Source organism: Zootoca vivipara, chromosome 12 (genome assembly GCF_965207765.1).
Source record: "Zootoca vivipara chromosome 12, rZooViv2.hap1.1, whole genome shotgun sequence".
NCBI classification, from domain to species: Eukaryota; Metazoa; Chordata; class Lepidosauria; order Squamata; family Lacertidae; genus Zootoca; species Zootoca vivipara.
The window spans coordinates 43,299,891-43,315,863 of record NC_142595.1 but is presented as its reverse complement, the minus strand read 5'-3'; the positions used below and the strand labels follow the sequence as shown (position 1 = coordinate 43,315,863).

The 15,973-nt window shown below is 39.8% G+C and overlaps 2 protein-coding genes across 2 annotated transcripts; both read left to right on the top strand.

The window, feature by feature from the left end:
- Positions 1-1,431: 1,431 nt before the first annotated feature.
- LOC148684046 (vomeronasal type-2 receptor 26-like) lies at positions 1,432-4,283 on the top strand. Its single transcript, XM_088654781.1, has 2 exons — positions 1,432-1,640; positions 3,917-4,283. The coding sequence occupies exons 1-2, from the start codon at positions 1,432-1,434 to the stop codon at positions 4,281-4,283; spliced, it is 576 nt and encodes a 191-aa protein (XP_088510907.1).
- A 738-nt stretch (positions 4,284-5,021) lies between these two features.
- Positions 5,022-12,828, top strand: LOC148684045 (vomeronasal type-2 receptor 26-like). Its single transcript, XM_088654780.1, has 4 exons — positions 5,022-5,834; positions 6,492-6,719; positions 6,973-7,099; positions 11,927-12,828. The coding sequence occupies exons 1-4, from the start codon at positions 5,022-5,024 to the stop codon at positions 12,826-12,828; spliced, it is 2,070 nt and encodes a 689-aa protein (XP_088510906.1).
- The last annotated feature ends 3,145 nt before the right edge of the window (positions 12,829-15,973 follow it).

Sequence of the window (15,973 nt, the reverse complement as noted above, 5' to 3'; positions counted from 1 at the left end):
CCTTTTATTGCTTTGGTGATTGATTAGGTTCAGGACCCATAACCTGTGACGAGTATAGGGCTCCATTGAGTTGTTTATGACTCAATTAGGAGCCACTAATTATCGCCCAGCGCGCTTTCTCTAGCGCTTCTGCTCCATAGACCCGGGCTGGCAGTAAAACACACACAGCAGAGTTCTTCTTCTTCTCACACAGCGAAAGCTTGTATAGCCGTTGGATAAAAAGCCTCTTAAGAACACACAGAGTCCAAGGTGTTCTAATAACTACTTAAGTTTATTCTAGAGAGTAAAATAACAAACAACCTGGTGAGAGCGCAGACATCTTGCGACCGTCTCCCAGGCAGAAACGAAACCAACTGAAACATACAGAAACACTTCTGGTACATTCTGTAACATGATATTCCTCAGTGGTCAGGTGCTACAGTACACAGTTAACTCTTTGGTTACTTGTTACTCCTCACAGGTGTTTCCTGCTTGGCAGGGGGTTGGACTGGATGACCCTTGTGGTCTCTTCCACAAGATAGCAAATAGGGTACCTTCAGTCTTAGATATCCCAGAGAATATTTCAACAGCTCCGAATCAGATATCCAGGGGCAGAGGGGATGAATACTTTTATGCCCAAATTCAGGTGTCTTACAAATTTATTATTTTGTTTTAAATGTTAGTTTACATTCTAGTGCAGGGTGAATTTGGGTCTGCTCACCAAGTGGATTAAAACAAAACACAAAACACAATTGCAGGTTTGTCCTAGGAGATGGAAAGGTTCATTGTAGCATACACATCTAAACACACTCTTGGCTCCATGTTCATTTAATCCCTACAGTCACTATGAGTCAATTTGAAATTGACTTTCACTACTATTCCTTTCTCTGCCATTATTTGACCTGTAATTATCAAAAACACTACAATCAATTCACATGCTCAAAGCACCACTGACTCTCCTGAAGGCAGCAGGAAAATCCCAGGTCTAACATGATTATAAATACTGCAATATTCCATAGACCTCTAAGATTAGGGTCAGAAGAGGGACAGGGCCCTGCCATTTTGATCACCTTATTTTCTTTCTCTATGTTGGTGCTTATATACTGGCATTCATAGCATGCTTTTATAACTGTGCTGAGGTCAGGTTCGTCAGTGGAATTTGCTACCAAGGAGTGTGGTGGAGACTCCTTCTTTGGAGGTCTTTAAGCAGAGGCTTGACAGGCATATGTCAAGAATGCTTTGATGGTGTTTCCTGCTTGGCAGGGGGTTGGACTGGATGGCCCTTGTGGTCTCCTCCAACTCTATGATTCTATGATTCTATAAAGTAGATAGTTGCCTTTTTAAAGAGCTCATTTGTCAAAGTCAGCTGCCACCAAAGTCATCTTATTCAAATGAGGCTGATGTTAACAATAGGCTGGTGAATCTATTTGTGGAGGGAAATTTGCCATCGGGATGGTTTTTCTGCTTCTCCTGCTGCTTTCAAACATAGAGTGCAAAATGCACGCTTTGAAATGCACCAGAAATGATCCTGTACATATTCCACACGAGTGGTATGAGCCAGGTGATCTCCTCATCGGTGGGATGGTGTCTCATATCCATTACCTTTCCCAACCAGTCCTCTTCAAACAACACCCTTCTCTGGTCTTGACTGAAATCCCACTGTAAGTCTTTAGTTTAATTTAGTGATTCTTTAGCAGGGAACACTATTGGAATGTTCATTATCCACTTCGTTTCATTATCTTCTTGTGGTATAGAATTCCTTCCACACTTCTTTATTTGTTCCTTCTGTATGTCCCTTGCCTGATATGTGCTCCTCAAATCACTAATATTATTCAGGTCTTCATGAAGATTGGCAGTGTAATCCTTATAGATAACGTTTTTCATTGCTGACACCAACTCTGTCTGCTGTCTGCGGTATGGAGAGCCATCAAACTCTGGAGACTGTTAGGTGCCAGGGATAAAAACTGCCTCTACAGAAAGGTGCTTAGGGCTGACTTAGTCTTTTTTATTGATTTTCTGTAGGAGCTATTTTGAGTTGCTTTGGGAATGAACATGCGTGCCTCTCTTTGCTGTTGTGCATTGGTTTGATTTTCATTAGTTTCTTCACTCCTGATTGTGGAGACTTGAGTTCAAATTCCCACAAGGGGAGAACCATGCATCCTGTCCTTGAATGAAAAGTTCCTTGAATGAAAAGTTGTGTTCATAGCGTAGGGAATAAATAATCGTAACTAAAGATCATGCTAAATAATATTTGTATATAGCAAGCTGCCTTATGCTGAGTGAGATCATTGAACCATCTAGTTTAGAATTGCCAAGACTGACCACCAGTCATTCTCTAGCGTATCAGAAAAGCCAGGAATTGAACTTGGGAGCTTCTGCATGCAAAAGCATGCACTCCAGAACACTTTCTAAAGGCAGGTGACAAAGGCACGTAGTAATGATTGGATCAGAGCCCTTTGTTTATTGAAAATGACATCTCACAGTCAACAATATCAGCTAAGAGGGGAAATATGGACAGAAATCCAGCAAATGGAGCTTCTCCATCCTCAACAGCATGAAAATATACTTTGTACTGAAAAAGGCAGGCCTCATCTCCTTTGGTTTCTCATATATATATATATTCTCACCACAGATGGCCACTGGCAAAGGGATGTATGCAAAGTGTGTTTGTGTGTGATTAAATCATTCCATGATGAAAACGAATTCAAGGTGAAATTAGAGTTTTAATCATTCTTATCTCGAATGACTTACTTCTAAAAGAAAACTGAAATACAGCAGCACGCAATTTAAAAAAAGCAGTTGTTCTGCTTTTACTTGCCTTTGCACCTTAAGAGGCAACAAAATGTTGTGAAGAAATCACACATTGACTTCATTTCACATGGAATATTTATTGGATATCTTCAGCAGTAAGTGGTGACTGGCAAATAGGTATACTATAAAATTGAAATTGATTCATTAAAGCAGTCTAAAAGGTAATAGATTCTTGGACCATTTGTGTCATGAAACAGCTTGTTAAGGTGATCTAGAAACCAGGACAGCAAAGCATTAGTCAAACACTTGCTATCTTTCTTTGTTGTTGCAATTGTTCTACAGACTTTAGCAGAAATTTTGATAATTAAGAAAGTGGAATTTAGGGAAATGCTCCAGCTAATTAATACAGAAATAGACAACATCTTTGTTATGACTATGGTTTGGTTTGAAGCCTAATCCAAACATTCCCTTAGTTAGGATGTACAAGTTTAAAAGCACATTCCTGAAAAAGCTAGCCACAATACATTTTACTTTCTTTCTAGTACAGTGGTACCTCGGTTTACAAACTTAATCCATTCTGGAAGCCCTTTCTCAAACCGAAACCATTCTTAAACTGAGGCGCACTTTCCCCAATGAGGCCTCCTGCGGCTGGTGCCCATCCACCGTTCGGACTCCATTCTTAGACCGAGGTAACGTTTGCATACCAGAACACTATTTCTGGTTTTGCAGAGTTCTTAAACCAAATTCTTCGTAAACAGGACTTTTCTTAAACCGAGTTACCACTGTATAAAGGGAAAGGGAAAGGGAAAGGTACCCCTGACCATTAGGTCCAGTCATGACTGATTCTGGGGCTGCAGCACTCATCTCACTTTATTGGCCGAGGGAGCCGGCGTATAGCTTCCAGGTCATGTGGCCAGCATGACTAAGCCGCTTCTGGTGAAACAGAGCAGTGCATGGAAATGACGTTTACCTTCCCGCCGGAGCGGTACCTATTAATCCACTTGCACTTTGATGTGCTTTCAAACTGCTAGGTTGGCAGGAACCACTGTATAACTTACTGTAGTTATTGCTCATCTTGCTTTTTATCAGCTTAGCCTTTGAGATCTAGAGTAGATAAATAGAGTGTTAAAATGAATTTATGCCGTGTTTAATGCACCCACGAAATAACAAGTGACTTTCTTTGCAGTGTTTTGACCAAGTTCTACCAGCACATCTTGGCCTTGGTCTTTGCTGTTGACAAGATCAATGACAACCTCAAGATCTTGCCCAATATCACCCTTGGGTTCCACATCTACGACAGCTACTCTGATTCAAGAATGACCTATCGAACCACCCTGGACCTGCTTTTCAAATCAAATCAGTTTGTCCCTAACTACAAATGTGGTATCCAGGAAAATATAATTGGAGTAATTGGAGGACTTAGTTCCTTTACTTCTTCATGCATGGCAGATATCTTGGGCCTTTACAAGATTCCACAGGTAGGATCTGCGTATGAGGGCAAATTGCCCCATTATTCTCCCATTACTTTCCAGTGCAATATGAGTACCAGTTGATGAAGAAATATAAAAGGAGCTGTAATATTTGGAGTTGCATTGCATTACAATATGTGTAACTGCCTAAGAGACTTTCTCAAAACAGCTTTGGGAGGAATTAACTATTAAGATACCGCTTATGAAGAAGTACGTCAGGAGATGGCAGGGATAAGAGGTGATTCAATTGCAAGTACTTCATGACTTTTACAGATGCAATAAAGTTAGAAATCTCTCACAATATTAATACCCAGGGGAAACTCACTGTATTTTACTGTTACTGAGAAGCTGCCCAAAAGTTTTTGTTTTTTACAAGAACATAAGAGCAGAACCTCTTTTATGTGTATGAATTACCTAAATCTATATTGTTTTCATAGTGTACAGCACTTAAGATACTTTTTAAAAAATGAATGAATGAATGAATGAACAAGGCGGAAGTCTTGGTACATTTTTGCTAATGACTACCTGTTTTGCTTACAACTGTCTGTTCATCTGAAAAGTGTTGACAAATTTATTTATTTTTAAAATGTTTTAGTATATATGGTCATTGATCCCAAGATATTAAATTGCCTTGTAAATATTCTAAATGAAAAAGTAAAATATCAAAATAATTAAATCAATGAGACTAGAATGAGGAAAGGAGCAAATAGATACTCCTTTCCCATTCTCAATTGTCTGGATGTTCCTCTCTTCTTGCAGTTTTCATACGGCTCCTTTCAACCAGCAGTGAATGATCTAATCACTGGTCCCTCCTTTTATCACATGGTTCCCAATGAAGGCCTTCAGTACCAGGGAATTGTCCAATTGCTTCTCCATTTCAAATGGAAATGGATCGGGCTCATTACAAATAATGATGAAAGTGGGGAACATTTTTTGAAGATAATGGAGCCATTACTCTCCAGGAATGGAATCTGCTCAGCATTCACAGAGAGAGCTGTAGAATACCTGCATGTTGCCACATTAAATCAATTTAAGAAATATGGGAAGAGTATTTGGCCAATCCTTGGTGTAAGCAATGTCAGTGCTGTTGTCGTACATGGAGAAATTTCATCAGTTATGTGGTTGGCCTGCATTATAGGGTCAGCCAGAATAATGCAAGGACTTTTTCTTGAATATAAAAAAAGGCTCTCTGAAGCAAAAGTGTGGATTACGACAGCCCAGATTGACTTCACATTACATCATTTACACAAGTTAATAGATATTGAAATTCAAACTTTCCATGGTGCTATCTCCTTCTCAATTCATTCAAAGGAGCTACAAGGCTTTCAAGAATTTCTTCACACTATCCATCCTTGGTCAGAGGAAGATGGTTTTATCGAAACTTTCTGGACACAAGCATTCAGTTGTTCATTTTCAAACTCCCCATCCATCTCTAACACATGTACCGGGGAAGAGAGGCTGGAGAGCCTTCCTGCACCATTTTTTGAAATGAGCATGACCGGCCACAGCTACAGTGTCTATAATGCTGTCCATGCTGTGGCACATTCCTTACATACCTTGCAGTCCTCTAGATCCAACCACAGATCAATGGAGTTCATGGACACATTGTCTCATTGGAATGTAGAACCCTGGCAGGTAATGTTTCCTCGCAAGCCCAACTCAATTGTCAATACCCAACCACAGGGCAATGGTTTGGCATGCAGTAGCCAAATGCCAATGACCAATTTCTCTTCCATGAGTTCTTGTTCAATGTACTCTGAGCATTACCACCATGGATAAATGTTATTGTTGTTGATTTAAATCCAACTAGAAGTTATTCAAATTTTTCATAGAAAACAAACAATCAACCATCATGTCTACATTGAGCGCAGTTCTTAATGTTTTGCCACACTGTGATCTATCATAATGGCATAAGTCTGGAATTCATAAAAACTTTGTCTAATACAAAAAAACAAATATAAATTAATGGAAGAAAATTACAGCCACACCTCAGTTTAAGTACAGTCCTGTTTACGAACAATTCGGTTTACAAACTCCACAAAACTGGAAGTAGTGTCCCATTTTGCGAACTTTACTTCGTTCGAAGAACGAAATCTGAACGGTGGAATGGCCCCGGCAGCATGAGGCCTCATTAGGGAAAGCGTGCCTAGGTTTAAGAATGGTTTCGGTTTTAAGAATGGACTTCTGGAATGGATTAAGTTCATAAACCGAGGTACCACTCTATATGAAAAATTCATGTTGAATATTTCAACACCTTAACAAGACTTTGGTTCTGTCTATCTCTCTGCATAGCTGCACTCATTTATTCAGAGGATCTCATTCAACAACAGTGCTGGAGATGAAATTACATTTAATGAACATGGAGAAATAGTAGCTGGATTTGATATTGCAAACCTAGTCACTTTCCAAAATAACTCCTATGTCAGGAAAAAAGTGGGAAGGCTGGAACATCAGGCTCATCCTAGCCAAAAGATAATCATTAAGGAAGATGGAATAAAATGGCACAGAGGATTCACTCAGGTGGGCAATAGCAAATAATAATCATCAGGTGGGCAATAGCAAATAATAATCATCAGGTGGACAATAACAAATAATAATCATCAGGAAGCCATTTCTACATTAACATTTGCTTCCACTTTATGTGTCACCTTTAAATGTAAGGATCTTGTATTCCATTCCATCTGACTTCTCTTTTTAATAGCACATCTTCTGGTATTAAATAAATTCTGCAAACTTTTTCTAAATACTAAACTGTTCCTATATCTTTGGGTAGGTGCCACCCCTTTCAGTATGTAATGACATCTGCCATCCTGGTTACGGGAAGAAAAAGAAGGAGGGAAAGAAATTTTGCTGCTATGATTGTGTTCGATGTCCAGAAGGAATGATCTCAAATGAGAAGGGTAGGGCATGTTATCTTAAAATATGCTAAACGATCCATTTTATCGCAATTAAATGTGAGCAGCTTTTCAAAAGTTTGTTGTCATTAATCTTGTCAGTTTCTTTCTTTTTTTAAAAAAATGAATTTATGTATTGTTCTCATTGTTTTCATAGTTACAATTATACTGAGGAGTTGGGGACAATCATAGTTTTAAGCCGTGTATTCATCCAGTTCCTCAGCCGGTTAACATGACCATACTTTCTTCTCACTCACTGTAAAAAGTTGCAATATTGACCTTCCATCAAAGCACATGATGTGATGTGAGCCAAATATCAATTTTCTTTTGTCAGCTATTTAAGATATTTATGTAACCTTTTTTTGATAAAGAATACTATGGCTCATGTGCCCCTTGGCTGAACTTTCCTATCGAAATCTCCACATATGCTGCCAAAAAATTAATGCACCCATGGTAATATGAGAGTATAGAAGTAGTGTTATTCCATATGGAACCCTTAAACAATAGTTGGATAAATGATCATTTCCAGAGATGTTAAAAGCGAAATATTGTTCATGAATTAGATTAGTGGTATGAAAGCAGTTTGACTAAACTGCAGGAGGCTGTGGAAGACAGGAGTGCCTGGTGTGCTCTGGTCCATTGGGTCACGAAGAGTCGGATACAGCTAAATGATTAAAAATCAACATGAAAGTGGAGCTGGAAGTCTGTGAACCATTATATGACACAAGGAAAGTATAACAACGGATAAAAAAAGTCTGAAAGACAAGGGAAGCTCTAGAGTGGGAGGGAACAGAAATAGAAGTATCTTTTTTAAAAAAAGAAAAAGAAAGAAGTTGTTTGGAGAGATGATGAAGGATACCAACAAATGAACTAGAGTTGCTCCCAAGATCTGGATGACTGCTGGAATGATTCCCACATTTCAATGTTTAGGATTAGGAATTATTTTTAAATTGTGATTTTGTATGTTAGGGTGAGGGACCCAGGTGGCGCTGTGGGTTAAACCACAGAGTCTAGGGCTTGCTGATCAGAAGGTCGGCGGTTCGAATCCCTGCAATGGGGTGAGCTCCTGTTGCTTGGTCCCGGTTCCTGCCCACCTAGCAGTTCGAAAGCACATCAAAAGTGCAAGTAGATAAATAGGGACCACTCCAGCGGGAAGGTAAATGGCGTTTCTGTGCGCTGCTCTGGTTCGCCAGAAGCAGCTTTCTCATGCTGGCCACATGACCCGGAAGCTGTCTGCGGACAAACGCCGGTTCCCTCGGCCTATAGAGCAAGATGAGCGCCGCAACCCCAGAGTCGGACACGACTGGACCTGGTGGTCAGGGGCCCCTTTACCTTTATGTTAGGGTGAATTTGGTCAGAATTTTTTTAAAGCTTTCCTTTCTTAAAAATTTCATTCCTTAAAAAAATCATTTTGTGATAAGATTGTTCTTAATCCTGAAAAAAATCTTGATTGTTCTTAGTGCATCATAATTGATTTACATTTTCAGATGAAGAAACTTGTGTCAGTTGCCAAGAGGATCATTACCCAAACAGAGGGCAGAATCAATGCATCCCTAAGATCCCAAACTTCCTTGCTTTTGATGAAACGTTGGCCATCATTTCAACTATCTCTGCACTTTTGTTGTCTATAGTCACAGTTCTGGTGCTGGTCATCTTCATTAAGCACCGGGATACTGCCATAGTCAAAGCCAACAACAGAAGCCTCACCTATATTCTCCTCACTTCCCTCCTCCTGTGTTTCCTCTGCTCCTTGCTATTGAAATTGAAATTCAAACTTTCCATGGTGCTATCTCCTTTCCATGAAATTCAAACTTTCCATGGCGCCTAGATATTGAAATTCAAACTTTCCATGGTGCTATCTCCTTCTCAATTCATTCAAAGGAGCTACAAGGCTTTCAAGAATTTCTTCACACTATCCATCCTTGGTCAGAGGAAGATGGTTTTATCGAAACTTTCTGGACACAAGCATTCAGTTGTTCATTTTCAAACTCCCCATCCATCTCTAACACATGTACCGGGGAAGAGAGGCTGGAGAGCCTTCCTGCACCATTTTTTGAAATGAGCATGACCGGCCACAGCTACAGTGTCTATAATGCTGTCCATGCTGTGGCACATTCCTTACATACCTTGCAGTCCTCTAGATCCAACCACAGATCAATGGAGTTCATGGACACATTGTCTCATTGGAATGTAGAACCCTGGCAGGTAATGTTTCCTCGCAAGCCCAACTCAATTGTCAATACCCAACCACAGGGCAATGGTTTGGCATGCAGTAGCCAAATGCCAATGACCAATTTCTCTTCCATGAGTTCTTGTTCAATGTACTCTGAGCATTACCACCATGGATAAATGTTATTGTTGTTGATTTAAATCCAACTAGAAGTTATTCAAATTTTTCATAGAAAACAAACAATCAACCATCATGTCTACATTGAGCGCAGTTCTTAATGTTTTGCCACACTGTGATCTATCATAATGGCATAAGTCTGGAATTCATAAAAACTTTGTCTAATACAAAAAAACAAATATAAATTAATGGAAGAAAATTACAGCCACACCTCAGTTTAAGTACAGTCCTGTTTACGAACAATTCGGTTTACAAACTCCACAAAACTGGAAGTAGTGTCCCATTTTGCGAACTTTACTTCGTTCGAAGAACGAAATCTGAACGGTGGAATGGCCCCGGCAGCATGAGGCCTCATTAGGGAAAGCGTGCCTAGGTTTAAGAATGGTTTCGGTTTTAAGAATGGACTTCTGGAATGGATTAAGTTCATAAACCGAGGTACCACTCTATATGAAAAATTCATGTTGAATATTTCAACACCTTAACAAGACTTTGGTTCTGTCTATCTCTCTGCATAGCTGCACTCATTTATTCAGAGGATCTCATTCAACAACAGTGCTGGAGATGAAATTACATTTAATGAACATGGAGAAATAGTAGCTGGATTTGATATTGCAAACCTAGTCACTTTCCAAAATAACTCCTATGTCAGGAAAAAAGTGGGAAGGCTGGAACATCAGGCTCATCCTAGCCAAAAGATAATCATTAAGGAAGATGGAATAAAATGGCACAGAGGATTCACTCAGGTGGGCAATAGCAAATAATAATCATCAGGTGGGCAATAGCAAATAATAATCATCAGGTGGACAATAACAAATAATAATCATCAGGAAGCCATTTCTACATTAACATTTGCTTCCACTTTATGTGTCACCTTTAAATGTAAGGATCTTGTATTCCATTCCATCTGACTTCTCTTTTTAATAGCACATCTTCTGGTATTAAATAAATTCTGCAAACTTTTTCTAAATACTAAACTGTTCCTATATCTTTGGGTAGGTGCCACCTCTTTCAGTATGTAATGACATCTGCCCTCCTGGTTACGGGAAGAAAAAGAAGGAGGGAAAGAAATTTTGCTGCTATGATTGTGTTCGATGTCCAGAAGGAATGATCTCAAATGAGAAGGGTAGGGCATGTTATCTTAAAATATGCTAAACGATCCATTTTATCGCAATTAAATGTGAGCAGCTTTTCAAAAGTTTGTTGTCATTAATCTTGTCAGTTTCTTTCTTTTTTAAAAAAAAATGGATTTATGTATTGTTCTCATTGTTTTCATAGTTACAATTATACTGAGGAGTTGGGGACAATCATAGTTTTAAGCCGTGTATTCATCCAGTTCCTCAGCCGGTTAACATGACCATACTTTCTTCTCACTCACTGTAAAAAGTTGCAATATTGACCTTCCCCTCAAAACACATGATGTTATGTGAGCCAAATATCAATTTTCTTTTGTCAGCTATTTAAGATATTTATGTAACCTTTTTTTGATACAGAATAATATGGCTCATGTGCCCCTTGGCTGAACTTTCCTATCGAAATCTCCACATATGCTGCCAAAAAAATAATGCACCCATGGTAATATGAGAGTATAGCAGTAGTGTTATTCCATATGGAACCTTTAAACAATAGTTGAATAAATGATCATTTCCAAAGATGTTAAAAGCGAAGTATTTTTCATGTATTAGATTAGTGGTATGAAAGCAGTTTGACTAAACTGCAGGAGGCAGTATAAGACAGGCAAGCCTGGTGTGCTCTGGTCCATTGGGTCACGAAGAGTCGGATACAACTAAATGACTAAAAATCAACAGGAAAGTGGAGCTGGAAGTCCGTGAACCATCATATGACACAAGGAAAGTATAACAAGGGATAAAAATAGTCTGAAAAACAATGGAAGCTCTAGAGTGGGAAGGAACAGAAATAGAAGTGACTGCTGGAATGATTCCCACATTTCAATATTTAGGATTAGGAATTATTTTTAAATTGTGATTTTGTATGTTAGGGTGAGGGACCCAGTGGCGCTGTGGGTTAAACCACAGAGTCTAGGGCTTGCTGATCAGAAGGTCGGCGATTCGAATCCCTGCAACGGGGTGAGCTCCCGTTGCTCTGCCCCAGTTCCTGCCCACCTAGCAGTTCGAAAGCACATCAGAAGTTCAAGTAGATAAATAGGGACCGCTCCGGCGGGAAGGTAAATGGCGTTTCTGTGCGCTGCTCTGGTTCCGCAGACCCGGAAGCTGTCTGTGGACAAACGCCGGCTCCCTCGGCCTATAGAGCGAGATGAGCGCCGCAACCCCAGAGTCGGACACGACTGGACCTGATGGTCAGGGGCTCCTTTACCTTTATGTTAGGGTGAATTTGGTCAGAATTTTTTTAAAGCTTTCATTTCTTAAAAATTTCATTCCTTAAAAAAATCATTTTGTGATAAGATTGTTCTTAATCCTGAAAAGAATCTTGATTGTTCTTAGTGCATCATAATTGATTTACATTTTCAGATGAAGAAACTTGTGTCAGTTGCCAAGAGGATCATTACCCAAACAGAGGGCAGAATCAATGCATCCCTAAGATTCCAAACTTCCTTGCTTTTGATGAAACGTTGGCCATCATTTCAACTATCTCTGCACTTTTGTTGTCTCTGGTCACAGTTCTGGTGCTGGTCATCTTCATTAAGCACCGGGATACTGCCATAGTCAAAGCCAACAACAGAAGCCTCACCTATATTCTCCTCACTTCCCTCCTCCTGTGTTTCCTCTGCTCCTTGCTGTTCCTTGGAAAGCCTACTGAGGCAACCTGCCTTCTCCGACAAACTGCTTTTGGTATCATCTTCTGTGTGTCCCTGTCTAGCATCTTGGCCAAAACCATCTCTGTCGTTTTGGCATTCATGGCTACCAAACCAGGATCCAGGATGAGGAACTGGGTGGGGAAAAGACTGGCTTATTCCATTGTCCTGTTTTGCTCCAATATTCAAGTGGGCATCTGTGTTTTATGGCTTGCAACTTCTTCTCCATTTCCAGATTTGGACATGAGCTCAATGACTGATGAAATAGTTGTGTTCTGTAATGAAGGGTCTGTCCTCCTGTTCTATTGTGTTTTGGGCTACATGGGCTTCCTGGCCATTGTCAGCTTCATTGTGGCCTTCCTAGCCCGGAAATTACCTGATGCTTTTAATGAAGCCAAGTTCATCACCTTCAGCATGCTGTTATTTTGCAGTGTTTGGATCTCCTTTCTTCCTACTTATCTGAGCACACAAGGAAAGTACATGGTAGCTGTGGAGATCTTCTCCATCTTGGCTTCCAGTGCTGGATTACTGGGCTGCATCTTTTCCCCCAAATGCTATATGATTCTAGTGAGACCTGAGATGAACACCAGAGAGCAGCTAATACGAAATAAAATATAAACAGCAGATGAGATTCTGTTTTAATTTATGGGAAAAACAAAACAAAACTATTTCATTCAATTATTGTAGAGACAAATTGTTCCATGACCGAAATGGCTCTTTCCCCCTAACTTTAACCTGATTGTTGCAAAGCCTGAGTTGAGCAACAAAATGTACCTTTCAACATCTTAGCTTCATTTATGTTATTTTCATTCTACATAGGATTATGAAAGAGTTGTGAGGTGGGACCCTGCAAAGGAATGAATTCAGATTTTGCATGAAGAGGTTTGCTAGTGTGGATGCATAACAGTGACCAAAAACATTGAGGAATCATTCTCTACCATGTAGTTACCAAAATTACTGTAATCTGCCTAGAGCTCTAGTAGTCTGTTCTGTGTAGGACCACCTGCTCCATCCCTCGGTACCTTTAGATGCCACCAAGAACTGCACCTTCCATCATATGAATTATACTACATGTGATTTTCTTTTGCTCTTATGCCACAAGGATTTTTTTGAATGACATTAATGGGCCTATATTGCAAAGCTGCCATTTGTTCTTCTATTAACAATGGCATCTACCCTGTTTCTCATATTTTAAGACATACCCATAAAATAAGCCATAGCAGGATTTTTAAGCATTCAAGGAATATAAGCCATACCCCGAAAATAAGACATAGTGATAGGCGCAGCAGCAATGCTGGCCGCGGCAGGAGAAGGAGGAAAAAAATAAGACATCCCTTGAAAATAAGCCATAGTGTGTTTTTTTGAGGAAAAAATAAATATAAGACATGTCTTATAATATGAGAAACACGGTAGCTACTTTGTAACTGTTTCAATTAGTCTGTGTTTTAATGTGAGAGCCAGTGCAATCGTATCAGTTAGCATGGAAAGCTGGACTGGACAAATCTGGAATAGACTTTTCAGGTTGCTGGGATAATGAAATTATAGTGAAGATGGAAGGAGCATGGGAAAGTGATGCAACCCAAACTCAGCTACTTTGAAGGTGGGTGGTATATAGAAATTAATCTAAAATGAAGGGGTGGGCTCTAGTGACTGCTGAAGAATCCAGCGAGTCTCCCCCTCTTGCTGTGACAAGCTCCCTTCCCCCTGCTTTTCAAGAATGCACAGAGTAATGAGGAGATCAGAGATGTATGCAGACACAGTTTGATGTGTGGGAAACAGCCAGGCAAGGAGACAACTTAGAAAGCGCGGAAGACGGCACCATCTGTCCTGGCAACTGCTTCATAGGGGCAAGACCTGCTGGGCAGTGTTGCTGAGTTGTTTCCTTGAATAAAAAGTTAACTTCACTGACAACTGGCTCTGCTTCTTCCTGCTTACCTGCATCTGACTCCAGCCCTGACAATATTGTACAGTATGTGATCAGATCATAACATTATGGTTTCAGCTCAAGATCCAAAATTGTCCATTCTTATGAAGTACAAATCTAAATCCACTGAGAACCAGTGTGGCATAGTGGTTAGAATATCAGATTGGACCTAAGAGACCAGGGCTTGAATCCCAACTAGACCATGAAGCTCACTGGGTGACCTTGGGCTAGTCACTGCCTCTCAGTCTACGCTAACTCACAGGATTGTTGTAGGGATTAATGGCAAAGAAGAAAACCATGCACACAACCTTGAGCCCCTTGGATAAAAAATTGAGATATAATATGTTGTGGCAATCAGATGATGAGATAATCTTTTCAAGCACATGCTCTTTATTTCTGATATGGGCCTACGTGGAGATATATCTGTGCCAATATCTATAGAATAGTTAGTATGCAGAGTTAGTATGCAGCAAACATGTAAGTCACTTCCTCTCTTCAAATTGACTAGGAAATTACAACAACAACAACAACAACAACATAATTTATTATTTATACCGCACCCATCTGGCTGGGTTTCCCCAACTACTCTGGGCAGCTTCCAACAAAATATTGAAATAAAGTAGTCCATCAAACATTAAAAGCTTCCCTAAACAAAAGATGCAAGAAGCTTTTGACAAGTTGCTAAAACAGATTTGCTACTTGAGATTAGCTTATCTGGCAGCTACTTGGCCTTACATGTATAATAATAAACAGACAATCATGGAAATAATAACCAAATACAAAATGCACACAAACCATGAAAAACTATGAAAACTATGAAATATAACAAAAATATACAGTGGTACCTCGGTTTACAAACACAATTGGTTCCGGAAGTCTGTACTTAACCTGAAGCGAACTTTCCCATTGAAGTAATGGGAAGTGATTTAATCTGTTCCAGACAGGTCCACGGAGTACTTAAACTGAAAATACTCAAACCAAGGCATACTTAAACCGAGGTACGACTGTAACCTAAAATAACATGAGTTAACAAAGATCACTTAAATGGCTATAGCCTATGGCATATATTCCAAGTATAGTCAACTCTTAAAGTGCAAAAGTTCACTTTAAAATCCTGTATAGTGTTAGGTGATTGTACAATGAACGCACATGGATATGATGTTTAAAGCAACTGAAGAATTTTGCTTTAAACATCATATCCATGAGCGTTCATTGTACAATCACCTAACACTATGCAGGATTTTAAAGTGAACTTTTGCACTTTAAGAGTTGGATACTTGGAATGTTTCCATAGGCCAGGCATCCCCAAACTGTGGCCCTCCAGATGTTTTGGACTCCAATTCCCATCTTCCCCGACCACTGGTCCTCTTAGGTAGGGATCATGGGAGTTGTAGGCCAAAACATCTGGAGGGCCACAGTTCGGGGATGCATGCCATAGGCTATAGCCATTTAAGTGATCTTTGTTAACATGTTATTTTCGGTTATATTTTTGTTATAATATATTTCATATATTTCATGGTTTTTGTGGATTTTGTACTTGGCCTTACATGGCAGTCTGGAGTTACATATGTTAGAACATTTTTACACAACTTTGTTCTTGTGGTTAGATAATATCAATCAAGGGGGGGGGGGAATCAAGCAAGCCCATGCAGAAAGCAGGGCAGACAGGCACACTTGCCCTGGGCCTTTTAGGGTTAAGCCAACTGGGGGATCCCATCAGGGGCCTGCAAAAATTTTCAAATGACCACTTGGAAATTTTGAATCTGTCGGAAAAAGTCATAATTCATCACTCAACTCAAAGAATTGGCTTCACAAAATTTCCACTTGACAGCCAACACA

Bases quoted from the DNA above. Each gene is read 5' to 3' on its own strand.
- LOC148684046 (XM_088654781.1), top strand. From the start codon at position 1,432: ATGGTTTTTCTGCTTCTCCTGCTGCTTTCAAACATAGAGTGCAAAATG. The intron at 1,641-3,916 runs GTAAGTCTTTAG...CTTTCTTTGCAG, and splicing joins GTCTTGACTGAAATCCCACT to TGTTTTGACCAAGTTCTACC.
- LOC148684045 (XM_088654780.1), top strand. From the start codon at position 5,022: ATGGTTCCCAATGAAGGCCTTCAGTACCAGGGAATTGTCCAATTGCTT. The intron at 5,835-6,491 runs GTAATGTTTCCT...CTCTCTGCATAG, and splicing joins GGAATGTAGAACCCTGGCAG to CTGCACTCATTTATTCAGAG. The intron at 7,100-11,926 runs GTAGGGCATGTT...TTACATTTTCAG, and splicing joins AATGATCTCAAATGAGAAGG to ATGAAGAAACTTGTGTCAGT.